Source organism: Mus caroli, chromosome 6, assembly GCF_900094665.2.
Source record: "Mus caroli chromosome 6, CAROLI_EIJ_v1.1, whole genome shotgun sequence".
NCBI lineage: Eukaryota > Metazoa > Chordata > Mammalia > Rodentia > Muridae > Mus > Mus caroli.
In genome coordinates this window covers 36056030-36077882 of record NC_034575.1, presented here as the reverse complement: position 1 = coordinate 36077882, position 21853 = coordinate 36056030, and the positions used below count along the sequence as shown (strand labels likewise).

General features: G+C 41.7%; 1 protein-coding gene and 1 gene segment (V, D, J or C); both read right to left on the bottom strand.

The window, feature by feature from the left end:
* LOC110296769 overlaps positions 1-21853 on the bottom strand; it is a 313901-nt gene that overhangs the window by 12071 nt on the left and 279977 nt on the right.
* LOC110296770 (anionic trypsin-2) lies at positions 11899-15161 on the bottom strand. The gene is made up of 5 exons (XM_021165546.1): positions 15094-15161; positions 13973-14132; positions 12867-13120; positions 12386-12522; positions 11899-12105 (listed from the first exon to the last, which is right to left on the bottom strand). Exons 1-5 carry the CDS (start codon positions 15131-15133, stop codon positions 11956-11958), a joined length of 741 nt encoding a protein of 246 aa, XP_021021205.1. The 5' UTR covers positions 15134-15161; the 3' UTR covers positions 11899-11955.

Here is a 21853-nt window from a genome sequence, read left to right as displayed (position 1 = left end):
CCTTTCCTTTCCTTTCCTTTCCTTTCCTTTCCTTTCCTTTCCTTTCCTTTCCTTTTCTTTCTTTCTTTCTTTCTTTCTTTCTTTCTTTCTTTTTGGCATGTCTTAGAGAGTCTGGGATAGCCTAACACATTTAATTTTTTTTTAAAAAAAATTATTCCATGCATTTCCCCGTCTTTGAGCCCCAGACCTTTGAAAGCAGTGCTCAGTAATTTCCTCTAATTTCCATGGCATGGATCCTGTCTATAAGACAATAATTATGGAAGCTACCAGTCCTGGGAGGACCAAGGAGTCCCATTCTTCCCCTTCTCCTGTATCTCCTAGACCGCATGTCGTCCCCTTGCCTGATAGCTCTTCTGCTTCTTCCCAAGCATGATATTGCTTATGCTAGGCTTTCATTACCTTAATATCACAAGACAAACCTGGAGTCTCAGGACCATTATTTTCCCATCTTTTTACATATTTTGTTGCTAATATATCATTCTCTTGTTATAAGGTTTTTTTTTTTCCTAACCCTGAGATATAATATACTCCAAACTCCTGTAGGCAGCTAGAGTTCCTATAATGCTATGACACACATATGCCTTTGCTCAGGATTTTTCCCCAGGTCATCCTGATACCACTAGGACCTGATCCCCTCTGCTGTACAGTCCTTCTACCACACAAGGAAGACAGACATGTGTCCCCAGAAACTGATAAGGACAGAAAGAAGGCAGAAGATGAAGGAGGGAGCAGAAGTCTGCATAGGAGGTCAGTGTCAATATTTTAAAATCAGCAGACAGAGCCCTATGTACCAAACCAATCCAACAAGGCAGAATCGGATAGAAAATGGAAAGAGTGGAGATGAGGCTAAGAGAAAAAACAAGTAATGCATCCGCTCAGAAGTCACCGAAGACAGTAGCCCAAAGAATAGTAAAAAGAAGAGCAAGAAGACTCAAAGCCCTGAATAAAGGCATTCTGTGACCAGAACAAGAAAATAAACCCAGAGAAAAGCAAGCGACCAGGCTCTGGGGAAGGTAGAAAGGTAGAGGGTTCCAGATGGGAAGGGACGACTCTGTCTTACCTTATACCTAAGGATTCTGTCTTGTCTTATACCTAAGTTCCTTTCCAAGACCATGGTGATCCAACACAGGCACAACCCCTCCAGTCAGAAATGGAGCCCCCATACCTGTCACAGTGAGCCGGGTGCCTGCCGCAAAGTAGAGGGGCGAATTATAGGAACACAGCTGCAGGTGGCCTTGGTAAAACCTACCAGCGGTCCCAAAGCTAGAGAGCGAGTCTTAGATTCCTGAGACCTGAATAACTGTCTCTGTGCCTGCAGGAAGAATTCCAGACCCCAGTAATACCATGAGGCATGTCACAGGAGAGAGACAGGAGGAAGGGGCTCAGAAGGAGCACACCCATGCAAACAAAACTGTAGGATGACCCTGGGAAGAAGGCAGGAAAAGACTTCTAGACTGCAGACTCAGGGGAAAAGAAGCAGGTACTGATGCATCTCCTCATAAGTGAGGCAGAGGACTGTTTCAGAACCTAGCAAGTAAAGGAATAACTAAAATTCTCAGTCCCTTCCACCAGCTCTGGGGTTACAGACACTCCAGGTCCAAAGGACAATGGTCCTACCAGTTTGGTCCCATAGCTTACCTAGAACAGAGAGTCGAGTCCCCTCTCCAAAATGCTGAGCCTGGTTGGTACACAGTACAACATGAGGGTGGCAAACTCCTAAAGAGCTGATGGGACCCTTCTTCGAGGCAGGACTCTGCACAGAATCTCCAGGGACTCAGGCACATTCACCATCCGTTCTTCCTCTCTGAACCACAACCCAGGCTGCGTTTGCAGTCCTTACCCTGCCTGAGGAGTTCCCCGAGCCTCTAGGTTTACAACATACCCTCCCGAGAAAGAAATCTTTTACATACCCAGGACAGACAGCTTGGTTCCATGACCGAAAAATAATCTTTCGTTGGAAACACAACATTAAAGCCTGGTGGTAAAACTTCCTCATGCTTTCTGCCCCTCCTCCCTGTGCCTGCCCAGCAGCTAGCTTCCCTCATTCCTGAGGAAGGTTTTATCTCTGGGGAGTAGAATGACAGACAACTATGCCATATTAACTAATGTAATTAGCAATCAGTTTTCCTAATAGCCCATACATCCTCCCTGCCCAAGCCTGTCTTCTGCCTATATGGAAGAGCCAAACCGTAGGACTGTGAACAAACAGTACATGAGGCTTACTCCCAGTTGAGCTTGCCTGCATTAAACAGGATGCCCAGGCTTCGCATAGCCACCTGTGGGCATTCATCCCTTTGTGCATGCATGAGCAGAGGAATTTAGTTCTGCAACCTGGGCACCTCAGAGAGAAACTTCATCCAGCACCCAGCCATTTGGCCCTAACTTACCTACAACAATGAGCCGGCTTCCTTCTCCAAAATAGAGCATATTTCCAGAACACAGCCTACCGGGTCCACTTCAAAACTCCCTCCCTCTCTGTGAACCCTTCTCCTCTCTCTTTCCTAACTTCCACCCCAGGTTCATCTTGACTCCACCATAAACATTCAGACCACCTTTGTGAATTCAGCCTCCTTAGAATGTAGTCCCAGACATGAGATAGCCTCTTCCTCAAGAAGGAACCATGAGCAGGATCCTTCCTCTGATTACCAGGACAGTATTAGACTTTCCATCCCACACCCAGACCCTCAGGCCTTACCTATTACCAAAAGCCTGGTCCCTGAGCCAAAGGTGAAGTCGTAGTTTGCACATCAGAATACAGATACTCTAATATGGACACAGAGGACATGCTTTGTCCGAAGAGAGACCTGGAAATTTACCTGAAAGATATCTTACCTACAACTGTGAGTCTGGTTCCTTTACCAAAGAAGACTTCTGTGTTTGCACAGTGCCATAGGGTGAGGAGAAAAATAATCTTAAGGGGTGAAGAGAGGCTCTTCCCAGCTAGTATCTAGAGGACCATAGGAGGAGTAATCGCTTTGTGTGTATCACAGGTATTGCACAAAAGAACATTTTGACGATAGACTTGTGGCAATGTCAAACATGGTAGATTCCCTCCAGTGGAACTTACACCCCTTTTATGAAGAATCCCCCATATATATTGTTCTTTTCTGAAGGTCCATCAAAGTGAGGTAGCCTGTCAAAGAACAGTTTTCTTGGACCTATGATGATATTCATCAAGAGCTGAGATCTTTCAAAAAAAAAAAAAAAAAAAAAACCAAACTGTAGAACTGTTCAGCTCTGGCTCACCTATCCACTGATGGTGGTCTGTTTTATGGAAGTTGGCAGAAGAGGATTTCCTTGCATCCTTTGCCGCTGGGACCACTAGGCCATTCTTCTTATGCTTATGTTCATTCAGTGTGGGAGGCTCCTGCTCTGGTAAGTCCACATTCTTCTCCACAATCTTGGCCTAGCAGGCTGCAGAGGTGAAGTGAAAGCATTCTGGATCTAAACACATCTAGGCTTGCGACCCAGGAGAAGAGTAGAGGACTGTGGGCCTTGGGACAGACAGAAAGGTTTTTGTAAAGGTTTCCCATAGAATTGAATCACCGTGGCCCCCTGTCCCCACAATGTTACAGCTTTATACAAAAAAGGACCCTCCCATAGGTCTACCCCTTGAGGGCTGGAAGAAACCACCAGATAAGCTGCTCCTCTGTGGGGAGTTGAAGATAAGGAAGGTGACATCCCCACCCCCCCACCCCATTGTGCAAGGTGGTGGTAAGATGCGAGCTAATGCAGGGGTTTCCTCTTTACCCCCTGTTCTTCTTTTGAATGTTCTTTGTTCTTGGAGCTGGGTGTCATTGAAATGATCTTTGCTGAAGGGGCTGGATTCCCTCTTGTATCCGCCCTTCTCAAATTTCTGTCATATAAGGGACCCACCCTATGAAGAAGTAACAGCCCCCAATCTAGCCTAGCTTTGCCCTTGCCCTAAGGCTGTGCATAACTCAGAGGTTATACCTTTCCCCACAATCAAGACTCTGTGCTGCTGAGAGTCTCTGTGTGTGACAAATTTGAGCCTTTTCAAGGGGCTAACTTAGGTTCTGGACTTCTTAGAATGGTGGTGAAGAATGCACCACATTTCTAACAATGAGTGTGAAATGACGTGATGTAACCACATGTGTTTCCTACCATGTTAGTAACAATCTTGCTAGGTAAAGGGAGTTAAGGACAAGTCTCCATGTAGGCTGGGTAGAGACACAGGTTGGAAATCATTCTAATATAATTGCAAGGTCATGTGATCATAGCTACATGGTCGTTTTCTCTGAAGTCTTTTCAATGCATTAGTAGATATTTCAGTTTTCCTGTTTAAAGATGAATCTGGTTGGGGATGGAGGCACATACTTATATCCTAGCACTGTGGAAGCAGAAACAGGCAAGTCTGTAAGTTTGAGCCTAGTCTCAGGATGGAGTTTCGGGTCAGCTAGGGCTGTATTTTGGGACTTAGCCTCAAAACTAGACAATCATATTCCAAAATTCAACCTGCCTTTGCACACTTTGGGTATCTTTCCCCCTAGTGATGCTTCATATTATTGCCTGTCAAGTGGTGACTTAAGACCCAGATGATGAAAAGGAAGTCGACTATGAAATTTTGTCACATTTGAATGGAAAAAAAAGAGAAAGAAACAGAATCAAAAGCTAACTAAAAACATGGGAAAACATTTCCAATTCTCATCATCAGAACTAGTAATCAATAAGATAATTCAATAGCTAAATTAAATAAATACATAAAATAAAAGAGGCAAATACCAGATGTTTCGGAGAAAGAGAAATCAAAATGATGCTTAAGTGTAGGGAAAAGTTTTCACAGTGATATACAAAGGAAAAATGTCATTGAAATCACGCCTATCAGCAATTTGAGAAAACTGGGTTATTAAGAGACTGCTTTCCTGGGGAATCTGCAGTGAAGTAAAGACTTTAGTATATTTGTTGCTAATAGGAATGCAAACTTAATAAAACAACCTGTATAGAAAATAACTAGAAAACAACTACGAAGCTATAAATGCATTTTTGTTTTTATCCAGAAACACAACCCAAGGAAATTTACTTGGTAGGTATAGTTGCATACACATGAAACTTTTAGTACTTGGGATGCTGAGGAAGGAGGATTGTTATAAACACAGCCAGCATGGTCTACAGAGTAGACTTTCCACAAGTTCAAAAAGCTTGAGAAGTAAAAATGTTTAAGTGAGTGTGGAATATTTGTATCATGTCAGTGTGTTCTCTCACACACAGGTAACTGGGAAAAAGCCAACTGCAGAGTTTTATAGATGTGTGCTATCTTTTGTTTAACAAAGGAGACAGGGCATAAGAATTAACTAATGAGTATTCCAATAAAAGACTTCATAGAGAAACTCTGGGCAGAGGGCTGACACTGTAGTTTATTGGTAGGCTGACTGCATGAAATGATGGAGAACTTGGGTTGATTCCTCAGAATTGCAAAACAAAACAACAACAAAAAAGAAATTCTGGTAAAAAGTAAGACAATCTATTGAAAGCAATTGCCCACCACAAGCAGGCGGAGTCCACAGAAGCAGAGCACAGGGCCATTTCTCATTGATGGCTTAATGGTGAGATTTCAGTTTTGGAGCCATATACCTATGTTATTTGTTCTAAATAAAATTTAAAAATCAGTATAAAAGGAAGGAAAACCAATAAAATGTCATTTCTACAAAATATAAGATTTTTTTCTGCTGAAAGGACTTAGTTTTAAGTTATTACTTTCTCCAAAGATTGGTATGTGTAAGGCATTGTTGCATGATCCTGTGCTTGTTCAGAGAGCCCCAGAGAAACTTCAAGGTTCAGATCTCTAGATAATTTTTCACAAGCCTTTGAATAAAAATACCTAGGACTGGGTTTGCTAACAATGTTAAATAAATAACTAGAAGGGGTTCTTATGTATGCTTTGTCACAGTGGGAGGACTGGGACCGGCTTCTCAACCCTGGGTCAAAAAAAAAGTTGTAAGACTTGGATAAGACCAGAGTGCTAGCTGCTGGTGCTCTGAACTGGACAAAGCAGAGACAGTCTGTCTCATCAATATTGGCAGACCTTAAAACTCTACTGTAAGCCTGCTTAAGAAGGCCAACCACAGTTAACCATCTTAAGGTGGCAAAGTCTATTCTTTTCTCTTTTTGTCCCATTGAGCTGTACATTTTATTTGATATCTTTTTTTCACCTTTTGACATCTCGCTCAACCCCTCTCCCTAGCAATAATGGACTCACCGAGCCAGCGTTTCCTTTTAATCATGTAGCTGAGTATTTTGATTTCATCTGGCCTTGAAGATTATAGTATCATTTATCTTGGCGTCATTGTATCTGATGGGGTTTTTCTAGTTTATTCATCTGGACATTGAGGCCAAATGTAAAGATGATAGCATCTCAAAACATTTAAAATATTTATTTATTTATTCGTTGATTTATTTGCTCACTCACTCATTCATTCATTTATTCATTCTTTTTCCCTTTTAAAAAAATTAACCTGTGCAAATAACATTGGACAGAAATCAGGTTGTAGTTATTCACACAAATGGACAGCAGGGGGAAGCCTTTCCTTATTTAATTTATTATTTTTTTAAATTATGAATACATTTTCTTTCCTTCCTTTTTTTCCTTCCTTCCTTCCTTCCTTCCTTCCTTCCTTCCTTCCTTCCTTCCTTCCTTCCTTCCTTCCTTCTTCCTTTCTAACATTGCATCTGTAGATTCCCTTCTCTCCTCTCCTGAGTCCTTTCCCACAATTCTCCTTTGCCCACCCCCTACTCCCATCCACTCCTCTTGTTCTACAATTCAGAAAAGGACAGGCCTCTCATGGACATCAATCAACCTTGACATATCAAGTTGCAGTAAGTCTAGGCAACACCGTAGGAGGAAAGAGTCCCTAACAGAGGCAAAAGAGTCAGAGACAGCCCCTGCTCCAGCTGTTAGGAGTATCACAAGAAGGCTAAGCAAACAATTGTAACATATATGCAGCTGGCCTATGTCAGTCCCATGCAGGCTTCCTTGTTGTTAGGTTCAGTCTTTGTGAGCTCTTATGAGCCCTGATTGCCTAATTCTGGGGGTTTTCTTGTGGTGTCTGTGAACCCTCTGGCTCCTACACTTCTTCCTCCCCTCTTCTGCAGGATTTCAGAAGCTCAGCCTTATGTTTGGCTATGGGTCTCTGCACCTGTTTGCATCAGTTCCTGGGTGAAGCCTCTCCGATGACCACTGGGCTACATACCAATATATGAGTATAGCAGAGTTTCACTAGGCATCACGTCTACTTAGTAACTGTCTCCACTCCTCTTTAATGTTTCATTCAATTAATCGCTGTGTACTTACTATATGCCAAGTTAGTTTACTCACTGGTGTTGGGATATTGTTGAAAATATTTAATTGGGTGTTTCTTTTTTCATTGGATATGCTCTTTATTTACATTTCAAATGTTATTCATCCCCTTTCTGGTTTCCTTCCCTCCTGGAAACACCCTATCACATCCTCCCTCTCCCTGTTTCTATGAGGGTGTTCCTACATCCACCCACCCACTTCCACCTCTCCACCCTCAATTCCCCTATACTGGGGTATCTATGAAGCCTTCATAGGACCAAGAACCTCTCCTCCCATTGATACCTGACAAGGCCAGCTTCTGCTATATAAGCAGCTGGAGCCATGTGTACTCCTTTGTTGATGGCTTAGTCCATGGGAATTCTGGGGGCGGGGGGAGTTGGTTTGTTGGTTGATATTGTTGTTCTTTATATGGGGTTGCAAATCCCTTCAACTTGTTCAGTTCTTTCTCTAACTCCTCTATTAGGGACCCCACATTCAGTCCAATGGTTGGTTGCTAACATCTGCCTTTGGATTTGTAAGGCTCTGGCAGGGCCTCTCAGGAGACAGCCATATCAGGCTCCTTTCAGCATGCACTTCTTGGCATTCACAATAGTGTCTGGATTTGGTAACTATATATGGGATGAATCCCCAGGTGGGATAGTCTCTGGGTTGCCTCTCTGATGACCACTGGGCTAGGTACCAGTATATGAGTATAGCAGAGTCTTACTAGGCATCATGCTTACTTAGTAACTGTCCTCTATTCCTCTTTAATGTTTCTTTCATTTAATCACTGTGTACTTCCTATCTGTCAGTACCAGTACCTATCTGTCTGATACCAGTTTATTCACTGGTATCAGAATATTGTTGAAAATATTTAATTGGGGGTTTCTCCTCTATCTTAGATCATTTAGTTTCCAGATAAAAGACATAAAACCTTTATATTTATAATAAGCCGTTAAAGCACTAAAGCTGGGAAGATATCTACCCTCTATGCTATTATGTCTATTTCCCTGCCAATAGCCCTGAGATATGACTTATTATGTTCTGCCTGGGCTGCTTGTATTCTGACTGGCCAGCCCTTATGTCCAGTTCTCAGGATCCCTTATCCCATGGTGTCTTCTCCTCTCTACACCCTTTCCCTCTTCCGTCGGTGATGGTTTTCTGCTTCAGACACCAAGTCCGGGAACTGAAACTCCACATAGCTCTCTTCTGCTCAGCTATAAACTGAAGATAGTTGTGGGTTGTCTGGTAGATAATTCCTCCAGTATTCTACTGTGTGTGGCCACTGGGGTTCCAGGTAAAATGTTTTCCTAGGTATTGGGAGTTGACACGTATGAATGGGTTTGGATTGCAGCAGACTGATGGGGTCCACAGAACAGAGGACATCAGGAATTCCACAGGGAACCTCCTCAGTCCTCTGGGAATGTGAGTAAATGTGAGGAGAGGTCTCAATAAGTAGTCTGCTACAGAGCTGGGGATGAAGCTGGGACATTATACACGCAGGAGAGGAGGGAAAATGAAGGTCTGAAGCTCACTTACCTGCATCACTGGCTTCTCTGGCAGGCTTTGCTCAAGGGATCCCAGAGAAGCCTGGGGAGTTGGGATCTAAAATAACTCGGTGAATGGGGAAGATGTTTGGAGGAGAAGCTCTCCATGATCTGTTAGAAAGGAGGGCAGAAGCCGGGCGTGGTGGCGCACGCCTTTAATCCCAGCACTCCGGAGGCAGAGGCAGGCGGATTTCTGAGTTCGAGGCCAGCCTGGTCTACAAAGTGAGTGCCAGGACAGCCAGGGCTACACAGAGAAACCCTGTCTCGAAAAACCAAAAAAAAAAAAAGGAGGGCAGAAAGTAGAAGAAAGTCACAGTGTGTGGTCTGCTACAGAGATGGGAGTGAGACTGGGCGATTGGTTTTGAAGGAGAGCTGAAGATCTCCCATCAGGGAACTTGCTTCTCTGGCAGGAGTGAGCTGCAGGTTCCAGAGGAATGCCTGCTAGAGTTGGGGTGCTAGGATAAAGCAGTAGGTCAGAGTAAGGAAGCTAGGAGGGGAAAGTCTGTGTGATGAAAGTGAAGAAGGGGTCAGACAGGGAAGGAAGGCTGCTACAGAGCTGAGAATGAGGCCCAAGGATTGGATTTAGAGAAAGAAGACATAAAGATCTGTGTTGCAGATAGCCCTGGAGCTAATTATATTTGATGCCAATTCTGTTCTCCTGTGAGGGGTTGTAAATGAGGAATGAGTCAGCACTCAGGTGATTTCCTGTAAATGTTAATTTATAAATAAAGGCTAGAGTCGGAGATTGGAGGAGGAAGAGGGGAAGGTTGAGATGAAGGTTTTGGGGGAGAGAGAGAGAGAGAGAGAGAGAGAGAGAGAGAGAGAGAGAGAGAGAGAGAGAGAGAGAGAGAGAGAGAGAGAGAGAGAGAACGAGCAAGAGAGAACGAGCAATGAAGGAGGAGGAAAAAGGAAAGTGGAGCAGAAACACCTGGCCTGGAGAAACCACAAGTTATAAGGAGTCTCTAGTACTGGGAATATGGTAGTGTAGATCTGTCCAATCTAGGCGCACAGCATGTATTCATATTAGTTGAGTTGTGTTTTCATTGCCAGGGCTCATTTGGGTTGGAGATTTACCGCAATAGATCTGTAGTTAGCTCACTGGCTTCTCTGGGTAGGGTAAATTCCTGAAGCTTTGTATTGTTTTATTTTGTTTGACTGTTCTTCTGAGATACTACCTCTTCATTAAATTCAAGTTTCATATTTTGAATTCTTTTTTTTTATTTGACTGTGTTTTCACAGTTTTCATTGTGGCACTTATTCATATCCTAGTTAAGCTCCTTGACCATGTTTGTTATAGTAATTTTTGTTATAGTTATCATTGTATTTTTCATTATCCAAGTCACTTTTCTGAGAGAACAGTTCTATGGGGGTATTAATTTTTGGCTTCTCTATGCTTGCATTTTTGCAATGGGACCTATGTATCTGAAGTTATGTCATAGTAATGTTTCTTGGTGTAGAGACCTGTGGTCCCATTGTTGAGTAGGTATTTGAAACTCTCTTTCCTGTTACTCCAACTGATCAGGTTATAGAGCAACTTTATGTGGTTTTGGGTTTAGTGTTGAGGCAACTTAATGCTCATGTTCAAATAGGATGTCAGAAGTAGTTCTGGCTCAGCAAGAGTTCTCTAAGGATAGACTTCATGAAAGGCAGTGACTAGGAGATACTTCCCTGAAGTACATGGAAGCAGGAATGGGTGTTTGTTGGTGAGAGTAGTCTGGAGGTATATCAAAGATCAAGGTAGATGGAATCTTTTTCATCTGAGATCACACAGTAGAAAGAGAAGGGATGGCATTAGTGAGCATGCAAATATCTAAGAAATTCTGACCATAGCCAGGTCTATCAGCTGGTATGTGTAGGATGCAGCTAGTGAACAAACGTCTCTGAGTCTTTGCTTTCTAGCTGTGGAACTGGAATAATCATTACAGAAGGGAAAAATGAAGTAAATGTGAAAGTGTCTATGAAATTCTCAAGGTCGTCCATACATATTATTATTACTGTGTAAGATAAACAGAGGGGAATTGCTTAGAGTTATGACGGTTGTAGACCAAGAACCTCTTATTTCTTCTATAGAAACATAAGTAGGAATTTGACGATGAGCAGTAAGACCTTCTCCAAGTAACCCAACTGTTAGGACAGAGTAGGACTGCATTGGCATAAACATTTTTATGTAGAGAGCCAGCCATAGTGGTGCAACCCACAGTCTAAGAATTCTGCAGCCTGAAGCAAGAAAATTACAAGTTCAAGGCCTGCTTGAATTACAAAGCAAGACTTTGCATCAAAGCTGACAAAATGAATATGAAGGATGGAACTTGGAAGCCAAGGTGGTTAACCACAGCTAAGATTTATATTGAACATGAAGACTTTCTGATGTAAAGAAATCAGTAGTATCCTCAACCACAAGGTATTCACAAATCACTACTTTAAGCCCCATTGAAATTCTAAGGAAGAAAAGCATTGGGGGCTGGAGAGATGGCTCAGTGGTTAAGGGCACTAATTGCTGTTCCAGAGGTTCTGAGTTCAATTCTCAGCAACCACATGGTGGCTCACAACTATCTGTAATGGGGTTCGATGCCCTCTTCTGATGTGTCTGAAGAAAGCTACAGTGTACTCATATACATTAAATAAATAAATCTTTAAAAAAAGGAAAAGCTTTGGTCCACTATTCAGACACAACATTTCTTGAAAAAGTAAAATGAAACAAGCTCCTCATTATGATTCTACAGAAATTTACTGTTTATTATTATTACTATTACTATTATTATTAATAATTTTGGTTTTTGAAACAGGATTTCTCTGTATAGCCCTGGTTGTCCTCCAACTCACTCTGTAGACCAGGTTGGCCTTGAACTCAGAAATTAGCCTGCCACTGCCTCTCGAGTACTGGAAATAAAAGCACCCTGAAATTATTTTTGTGTTTCTTATGCTGCTGTTGATTATTTAATGAATTCTATTTTGCTATCCAGGATACTTTTCAGTGGAGACTTTCTGCTGCTCTCAAAAGCCTCAAATAAGAGCATGCTTCCCAGAGCTAAGGGACTAGAGAGATGAGACAAACATACAGTGATGACAAATGAACTTTATTGATAATACTGATTGAAGAGAGACTAGGGTTCTCTAGTTTTCAGCAATTGTGTTCTGAATCCAGTCCACGTAGTTGCAGACCTTGGTGTATACACCAGGAGCATCTGGCTGGGCACAGCCATAGCCCCAGGAGACAATGCCCTGCAGCTCTCCATTGCAGACCACAGGGCCACCAGAGTCACCCTGGATTAGAGAAATACAGTGTTTAGGGAAGGGATATGTGGAAAAAGAATCACATTTACTCTGACCTTAAGACCCCATTCTATTTACCCTAGAATAGTTCCATTTTTTTCTGCATCGAAACACAACATTGTCTATTCCCACTAATGAGATGAAATGACATCCAGCATAGATCTCATACCTGCCTGATCCCACTGTGTGAAGCTTCAAGTTTACCAATAATGGACACTCACATGCCACTCCCAGGAGAACAGAGGTTTCATATGCAATGAGAGTCACTTACCTGGCAGGAATCTTTGCCTCCCTCCAGGAAGCCAACACAGATCATGTTGTTGGTGATGTCCCCAGGGTAGGAGGCCTCACAGTCAGCCTGAGGCAGCACTGGGGCATCCACGCACTGGAGCAGGTCTGGGTTGTTCACTGAGAGGAAGGGTGATGATCAAAGAAAGAAGAAATATGCATCAGCGCACTTGGAGGAACACGAGTTTATCCTAGAATGTCATGGGTAGCCACCACAGAGATCATTGCGAAGATAAATTCCAGCAAAGAATTGTAACTTTCTAAATCTGTAAAATGACCCCTGTTGATCCCGTTTTCATTGTTGATCCTGTTACACATCTCCCTTTGGTATCAACTACAGTTTTTATAGTTAGTACTTTAAACATATTTGCAAGGTATAAGCCAGCAGGTTCAATACCAGATAGATGCCTGGTTTTGGAAAACATGGGGAGGAAGGAATGTAGTAGGTGAAAGGTCCTACTCACCACCGTTGCTGAGGGTGTTGCCCCAGCCAGAGATGAGGCACTGAGTGCCTGCAGGTGCACAGGAGCTGGGCAGAGGTACAGTGGCCACTCTGGCATTGAGGGTCACAGGGGAAGCCAGTTTGATCAGCATGATGTCGTTGTTCAGGGTCCATGAATTATAATTGGGGTGCCGGATGATCTTGGCAGAATTGACAAACTGCTCATTGCCCTCCAGGACATTGATGTTGTGCTCCCCCAGTCTCACTTGGATGCGGCTGTTGGGAAGAAAATGCTTGTTAGAGGTTTTTGTCCTAGACACCTCAGGGTCCTAAGCTTCTTGCTCAGGAGTGGCTCCAGAGCTCTAGAGTGGATCTTGAGACAATGTGAAAGGAGAAGCTGTTCAGGGGAGGATAGTTTCTAGTTAAGCAACCTTGCCTCTTTTGTTTTTCCTCAGAGATTGGTGGTATATAAAGAGTACAGTTTTGGGATGGTTTTCAATCTGCCATCCCACAGTCCCTCACACATTCAGAGACGTGGACCGGAGATAACATTGGATGCTCATCTCACTTTCTGAGTCTCTGTTAATGACAGAAGGATCTACGAGTAATATTTCTTGCTTTATTCAGGACTATTATTATGTGAGCCTGTTTAGTCCAAAGTATTATGACATGGAACCTTGAGGGAAGTTTACATTCTTGTTCCCAACTCTACAAGTACTGAGCCAGTGTCCCTGTCATTTGTGTTACATGCTTGGGACTGAGAAAGCCTAGTAGAGACTGCATTGTGTTTTACCAATTTTCAGCTGTATTCCTGAAAAGTTGGAGTTCGTTTTTTTCTTCTTAGCTAGTGGCGTTTGTACTTTCTCACAAGTACGTATAGTAACAAGACAACTATTCCCTGGTTTAATGACTCACATTCCTTGCTATTTTATGAGTTTGTTGAGGAAATGAGAGGCTTCCTATCCTGTATCTAATTTTCCACAGTGCTCATCATAGTTAACTGCTGCCAGCAACTTCTCCTCGTGACTTTCTTTCCCCATTCACCTTACAACTTCACCACTTGCCCAAGTGCTGTGTTCTAAATATTTCCCAGAATGTGGGCTCCTTAGTTAGGGGCTAGTCACTTACGATTTGTAGCAGTGGGCTGCAGACACCACCCACTGGTCATTGATGAGGGAACCTCCACAGAAGTGGTAGCCAGCATTTAGGGACACCTGGTAGGGGACAGAACTCTCTCGGCAGGTGTATCCTCCAACGATCTTGTCATCATCATCCACAGGGAAGGCAACTTGAATGGAGATAGGAAATGAAAATAAGCAAATTCATCTGGGTATTGGAGGTTCCACGGCAGCTAAAACCCTTAGGACTTCTTCCTGAGCACCATGAGTGTAGGAAAGCTGCACTCGCTCTATCTCCAATAGGCAACATAGATTTTAGGGCTTCCCAGTATCAGGTTCTGCAGGACAGACAGATAGTTCCCACGGGGCCCAGATCTCTTCTGAGCATCAGTGTTGGGACAGCAAGAATTACCTGAGAAAACACTTAATGGGATCCCATTAGAAGTCAGTTCTTCCCATTGCCTGCTTTATTTGTATATATGTATTACTTATCTGTTACACCTGAATATTGGCTTTTTACCTAGGCCAGTGTCCCACAGAAAATTTTTACCTAGGCTAGCTTCCCACAGAAATCAACTCTTTAGAATGAATCAAGAATAGAAAGGAATACGCAAGACAACTTAGACTTAACGAGGGAAACACAGCCGATGAACTTGCCAATATATCAGTATTTCTTAACTTTGACTGGTAAGATGAAGTTTATTTAGGGATGTACCTATTAAACAGGCAAGACCTAAGACATATAGGATCGGAATTATAATGGTTGAATATTTAGCAAAAATAAGCTTTTTGTGTCTGCAAACACATTTTTCTCTTAAGAACATCAGTGGTGGAAGTATCACAGAGCTGCTGGAGTCAAGCAGTGGGCACGCGGGCTCATTTTATGGAACCTCCTTGTTAGCTTCACCTTTCAACATTCCCTGCTCTTGGCACCAATTAGAAGGAAGACTGGAGACAAGAGTAGATTAAACGCTAAGTGAGAAAAACAAAGAATGAGAAGCCATGAATGTAGGGAGAAGGTTTGAGAGGCTGGTGAGACTATGGGAATATAGGTAAGAGGCAGAGTTGGGATAGTTCATATATTTCATTCAGCGGAACAGACAGAGCTTGGGAAAAAAGAGTGAAACTCACCAGCAGCTCCCACAAGGGCTAGGATCAAAAGTGCACTCATGGTGACAGAAAGTCATGAGCACAGAAAGAGTGCCTGCCTTTATAGTTCCCTAGACAGAGAGGAAGGCACGTTGGCTAAAAGTGGAGGGGTCATTTTTTTTCCCTGCACAAACATAGCTGCAGGTTTCTCTTTCCCAGAGTCTTGCATCAGCTTTGCTCTGTTTGGTGCCCTTGTCAAATGGCGAGCTACAGGTGACAAGGGAACTTTTTTCTCAGGTCACATAAGGAGGACAATTGCTTCTTGGAAGGATCGTGCAATGGAAAAACCAGGGGAAGTCAAGCCCTTGTCTCCACAGTGGGGTTTGTTAGGTTTAGGCAATAAGAGGAAGAGCAAAGACTGTCTAAGATCCTTAGACATCCTGACTTCATTTCTGCTTTAAGGGACTTTGAGCAAGGACTGGTTCTAGTAACTAGTGGGGTTGCTTGGTGCCCTCATGGTAGGAAATCAGCATTGCCTAAGCCCCTTATGTATGAACCTGACTATTTTACTGAACAGGAAGATGAAATTAAAGGGTTCTGAGGTCTGCAATTAAAACAGTCATGATGAAAAACCAGGAGGTGCAGAGTTCAATCTAAGCTGGGGCTTTCACTTAGCTCTTTCTAACCAGACTCATGGGTTGAAGGTGTTTTTTGAAGAGGATGGATGGAAGTTAAATAAGGACTTCCTCGATATGTTACAGGGGTGGGATGCTCACATCAAAACTGTGCTCTATTTTTCTGTTGCCTTTTGCTTTTGTCATGTGTCATTTTTAAGGGTCATCAAGGCTCCAGAAAATTACACTAAGTATTAATACCTCATATTTGAGGAAAATGCATCCTGAGCTAAAAGTATACATGATGTTTTGGATATGAGAAAATGTTTGGACAGTGTTTAATCTGGGTCCCAGTGAGATAATTAGTTGTGTGTAGATATGAAAGGATTCTGTAATTGTCTATTTTGTACATAAAAAGAATAATGTACAGGAAGGTCTGGTGAGTGGGAGTGGGGGTTGGGGACATCCTCTTGGAGATGGGGGAAGAGGTATGGGATGTGGAACAGTCAGAAGGTAGACTGGGAGGGGGATAAAAGTCTGGACTGTAAAAAGAGAATAAATTTTTAAAAAAGAGTACTATACTATGCTCATCTTTCAATTTATTGCAGTAAAACCTGGCCAGAGAAGAAAAACAGTTGACTGATGATGGATCAATTTTAATCTAGTTATACAGTCAGTTGGAGGAGCCTTGCTGTCAATTGTTTATCTTTTTCTTTACTCCAAATCTAGGCTTTGGGAGCTTTCAATTGGAGCTGAGATTATGTGTCAGTGTTTTGCAAGATACTGAACATTCTAGAGACACTAAATAAAGGTGAAAAAACTGAGCTTAAACTGTAATTGTGATGGAGGCGGTCAGATGACCAGAGGCCGGGGAAATGCAGAGTGTTCTGCAGGAAAGGCCAGCATGGGGCTCACAGGCTATTCAGTGGCCCCATTCCTGACATTACTAGGGCAGATTTACATAAAGTCCCTGTACTGAATCCTCTCATTTCTGCATCTTGCATCTCATATAAAGGCTTTTGAGCTTAGGCCTAAGTGGAAGGTCTGTCCTACTGAAAAGAGCCTGAAATTTTCAGAATTTTCACTTTTCACAAATGTTTTAATATAAGGTCTTCAGAAAAATGGATTCATTTTACCCAAGAAATTAATCTAAACCTGGCATGCTACCCCTACGTCTCTACGAAAATGTGGGAATTGTCAGAGTGTGAGATTTGCTGCAGGTGACTGTCAAATAAGAGGTCATCATGAAACAAATTAAACATCCTGTTTCCTCTTGGCATTTGTCTTCCTGGCATAACGGGATCACGGAATTTGCATTTCACTTGTATATTGTCTCAGATCCTACTCTTGCCATGCACTCCCACCAGGTCCATTCCAGACACAGTTGCACAAGTCTCTGCACTCACAGAGAGATCATAGAGTCTGAGGGTTTTACTCTGTGTGGTATGAAAGCTTTCTGCTATGTAGTTGAGATGGGGCTTCCTGGGGAGTATTTGCAGGATGGCTGCTTTGCAGGTAAAACGTTTGCTTTCATGTCTGCTCACTTCCCTGTGCCCTGAGAGGTGGCCCACAGTGAGGAGGTCATCGTCAATAGCTACAAAAGTGATGTCTGCTAAGAGGAGATTTGGATTGGTCCTTGTCACTCTGCGATTTAAGGACATAAGCATTTCTGTACCTGAGACTTGAAGGTAAGCATGCACTTAACACATCATTACAGAATGGAGTCTTTCTGTTGTCTTTTTAGTATGAAAGGCATCTAAATTCCTTAGCTCATTCTTTAGCCCCAGTTCTATGGACGTCTATGTACTACTCTTTAAGTCAAGTATGAAATTCCAGGCTTTCGTTCCTATAGATCTCAACTCCCTTTCTCCATTCTTGCTCTCTTCTCCAGCAGAAATTCACTTACCTAAGGAAGTTTGTTTCCTGAGTATGCTGTCTTAGATTCACTAACTTTGGATAGTAAAGAGTCTTTGAGTTACCAAAAACAGACAGACACACAGACAGACAGACACATGCATATGCACACACACATATATACACACACACAATTTCTAAAGTTTGAGACAGAGGCTTGGAGTCTTTGTTTAGTTGTTGGTGATCAGCTAGTTGGAGTAGATCATCCTTTTTCTGCACTCTCTTTCACTACTCATTTGTATTTGTATAAAATAACATGTAAACCTCATGCCCAGTGAAATGCAATTTGCATGTTGTATTTATTCTCAGATTTCTTTCACTGTACTAAAGTGAATAGAGAAATCTCTAATAATTATGAATTTAAACTATAAAGGATAGATTGGAAATCCCAGATAAGACAATATATTACAAGTTTTGCCTGTGACACATATGCACAAGAAAAGTCAGAATAAGAAAGGTGAGTCTGGGTGAAAATAACAGGGTCATATCTCTGAGAGTATTCAGCCAGACACTGTCTTGAGAAGGGGCCTGTTATTTGAGTGTGATCCATTTTGAGAATTTGAAAACAAAGGAAAATGTCATATGTCAACGAGCCTGGAATACTTTGCTGTATTGCCAGCATAAGAGGTGGCTATCAGAGTCATTCATAGAGGAGGCTGGGGCCTGGTGACTCTTGGTGAGTGGCTTAAGCAGTAGGAAACTGGGGCTTTGGAAAGTGATTCTGTTTGAGGTCTCTCACCAAGGCAAATATCAAATCTTTGGGCTCTATATTATTGGGATCATTGAGAATTCTAAAATTGTAGTTAGCCACCTGCCTCTGTTGCTGCATCTCTGCTGCATTTCTTTCAGGTAAGACCAAGAGTTCTGAGCTCAGAACTTGTGGATATCCCAGTTCCTCAGCTTCCTCCATCCCATAGAATTTGTTGCTGGGAAGAATCTGAGAATATTGAAAATGGCCGGAAGCATACCCAGTGCCTGCTGTGCTACCCCTCCAGCACAGATGTGAACTCTTCACTCACCTTCTCAGCTCTTCAACACACTCACCACATACGCCTCAGCTTAGATGTTTTTGTACTTTGGAATGAAAATCAGAGAGCCTCTGAAAAGAGTGAGGTTACCTCCAGCCCACAAAGTGCAACTCAGTGAGGTTAGGACATGATCTAGGCATGCATAACGAGGAAGGTTCTAATGTGAATGACACTGGCAGCATTCATTTGAGCAGCTAGCCCTCATCCCACAAATTGTTCCTATCTATGCGATGGCAACAGAGAAGGACAAGACTCCAGCTAAGACTAGAAGCACTCTTCTTCAAATAAGCTACAGGAGTAGAGGACCCAGCATCCTTTGACATCTCCTTTACCTTTTCTCCAACTTTTTTGTTGTTGTTGCTATTTTATTTGAAAGTATTTTACTTGAAAGTATTTTACATTTGGGGTTACTTATTCTTATTTTCCTCTGAATCCAAGGACACATTTTTCCTGATTTTATATTTGCATTTAAATCTCTTGCACTTTTATTCTCTTGTTCCTCTTGTCTTGTCTATATTTCTTATAAGTTACATTTTAAAATATGTATGTAGTTTTTGAGAATCATGTGCACTCATATTTTGATAGTTTCCATGCCTTTGTCCAACATTCCAATACTTCTCAACTCCTTTACCATTTTCTTCCACTAACTCCATTTTTCTTCCTTCTCTTCCTTTTTCTGTCTACTGCCCCCCTACAAAGAGGCACCAAATCTAATTAGTGCTCCCCACATACACCCAGGTGGAACATGCCATTGAAACATGGGAACCTACCAGGTAGGGTGGTTCACAGGCCTGGAGAGAACCTGCTCTTGCTTAACTGTCAGCTGTCCTTGCCAATAGTTATATAATTCTTTTGTTTTATTTAATGTCACTTCTTTTGTGTCTCTTTTTCTTTCCCCTCTCCTTCATTTTGTGCCTATATTGTTTTTACATGTATCTTCAGTATTTTTAAAAGTATCTCACTCTGTAAACTATATTCTCCTTAAATTCAAAATCCTTGAGAAGATTGTCTCTCTGAATGCTCTCTGAGATATACAGAAAAAGAATTTTCCTTTTTAGACTTGCAACTATTGTAAATTCTTAGCTACCGTAATAAAATCAGATTTTAAGACAAAGATCACAATATATTGAGTTGATGAACTCCTAAAATGAACACTATCTCAGAGAGAAGGATATACATTTCCTTAAGAAAGGAGAAAGCTAAAATCAAGAAAGCAAGGCAAAATGAAAGACATCTTGTATAAACCACTAAAATGACGATTACTGTTTTCCTTACAATTAGAATCTCAAATTCGCTAGTGTCTTATAGAAGCTTTCATGAGGCATTTTAGGTAGGAGAAAAAAGAAATGTTAACATTGAAATCAATATTCTCTAGTAAATTCCTTCCATCAGAGGCATTAGGTTCTGGCAAGAAAAAGTCATAATTACACCCTTGAATGACAGTATTTCCCCATAGATATTTATTGTCCATTTTTAGCTTTTTAATTAATTTTAATTTTTACCCAATATTTTGAATATTTCACACACGAGTAATATATTAATACTTTTCTTCTCTTCTTGTCCTTTGTTTCTCATTCTCCATCTCTACTTTCTCTAATTTTATTGACATCTTATTTTTTTTTATTATTCTCAAAACACAAACATATAAACACATATGAATTTATAAATAAAACCTGGTAATTTCATTTAGTAGTATATACACACTCACACACACATATTATATATATATGTATGTATGTATATACATATATATATATATATATATATATATATGCATTTATGGTTAACTGTTTGGGATTGGATAATCATAATCTATCAGGGAGCTTGTTTTTGAGGAAGATCGATTGTCTCTCTTTTTAATCAGCCATTAACTTGCCTGTAGATTTTCATCTAGGTGTGGAACTAAGTGTATTCATTTTCTTAGAGACATGTATAGGATTTGGAATTACAGCATTTCCTGGCATCTTCTCAAAAATCTTCCAGCACTAGTACATTATTGGATAACAGAGGCCTTGGTAGAGATGATGAGATCCTGAGAAATGGGTATAGAGTATTGAAATAGGTCCTGAGTTCTTCTGTTTGTTTATTAAGATTTCATAACTTATTGATTTTGATTTTGTTGCATTCCAATGGCTCATTTTCTCCTCTCTGAGCAGTGCTAAGAATTGAACTACTAAGAGAAAGCTCTTTGCTCAGAAGGCACCAGTAAACCACCAGAAAAAATATCCATACCAATAGTTGGAGAACTCTTACCATATGAGCAAGAAACATGAATAGGCAAGTGAACACAACCATACCAGAAGTCCACTACTCTTCAGCAGATGAGAATATCCAAATATGGTAATGTAATGGAATATTGGGCAAAGAATTTAGAAGTCTAATTAAAAAAATCAGCAACTTTAAGAAGAGTTAACATAGATCATCAAATGAAGCAAAGATAATTGAAGACTTGTTTAAGAAATTAAACAAATTAAACAAAGAGCTCCAAGACCTGACACTATTATGCTGGCTATGGGCACCTAGCATGACTGCCCTCCAAAAGACCCAACAAGCAGCTGAAACATTCAGAGGCAGATATTTGCATCCAATCAATGGACAAAAGCTGCTGATCCCTGTGGTTAAATTAGGGGATTCAAGATGGAAGAAGCTGAGGAGGAGGGCGGCCCTGTAAGAAGATTAGCAGTCTCAATTAATCTGGATCCCTGAGATCTGTCAAATACTGGACTACCAACCAGGCAGCATACATCAGTGACATTGAGACCCCCAACACATATACAGCAGAGTACTGCCAGGTCTGGACTCAGTCAGAGAAGATACACCTAACCCTCAAGAGACTGGAGGCCCCAGAGATTTTAGAGGTCTGGTGGGGTGGAGATGGGGGGGTGGGGACATCCTTGTGGAGACAGGGCAGCAGGGAGGAGGTATGGGATGTGGAACAGTCAGAGGGTGGACCAGGAGGGGAATACAATATGTAGTTTAAAATTTAAAAAAAATATTCAAAAAAAGGTGATTATAAAAAGAAGAATCTATCAAAGAAGAAAAAAAAAACAACAAATCAAACAAAAGTGTAATGGAAAGCATTCCTAATAGAGTAGAAAACATAAAAAAAAGACACCAACTGTTGAAGACATTGTTAAGAAATCAAGGTCGGGCCGGGCGTGGTGGCGCACGCCTTTAATCCCAGCACTCCGGAGGCAGAGGCAGGCAGATTTCTGAGTTCGAGGCCAGCCTGGTCTACAAAGTGAG

Coding starts and splice junctions, on each gene's coding strand:
- LOC110296770 (XM_021165546.1), bottom strand. CDS start 15,133: ATGAGTGCACTTTTGATCCTAGCCCTTGTGGGAGCTGCTG. Junction 13,121..13,972: donor GCAGCCCACTGCTACAAATC/GTAAGTGACTAG, acceptor TCTTCCCAACAG/CCGCATCCAAGTGAGACTGG. Junction 12,106..12,385: donor GAGGCAAAGATTCCTGCCAG/GTAAGTGACTCT, acceptor TCTCTAATCCAG/GGTGACTCTGGTGGCCCTGT.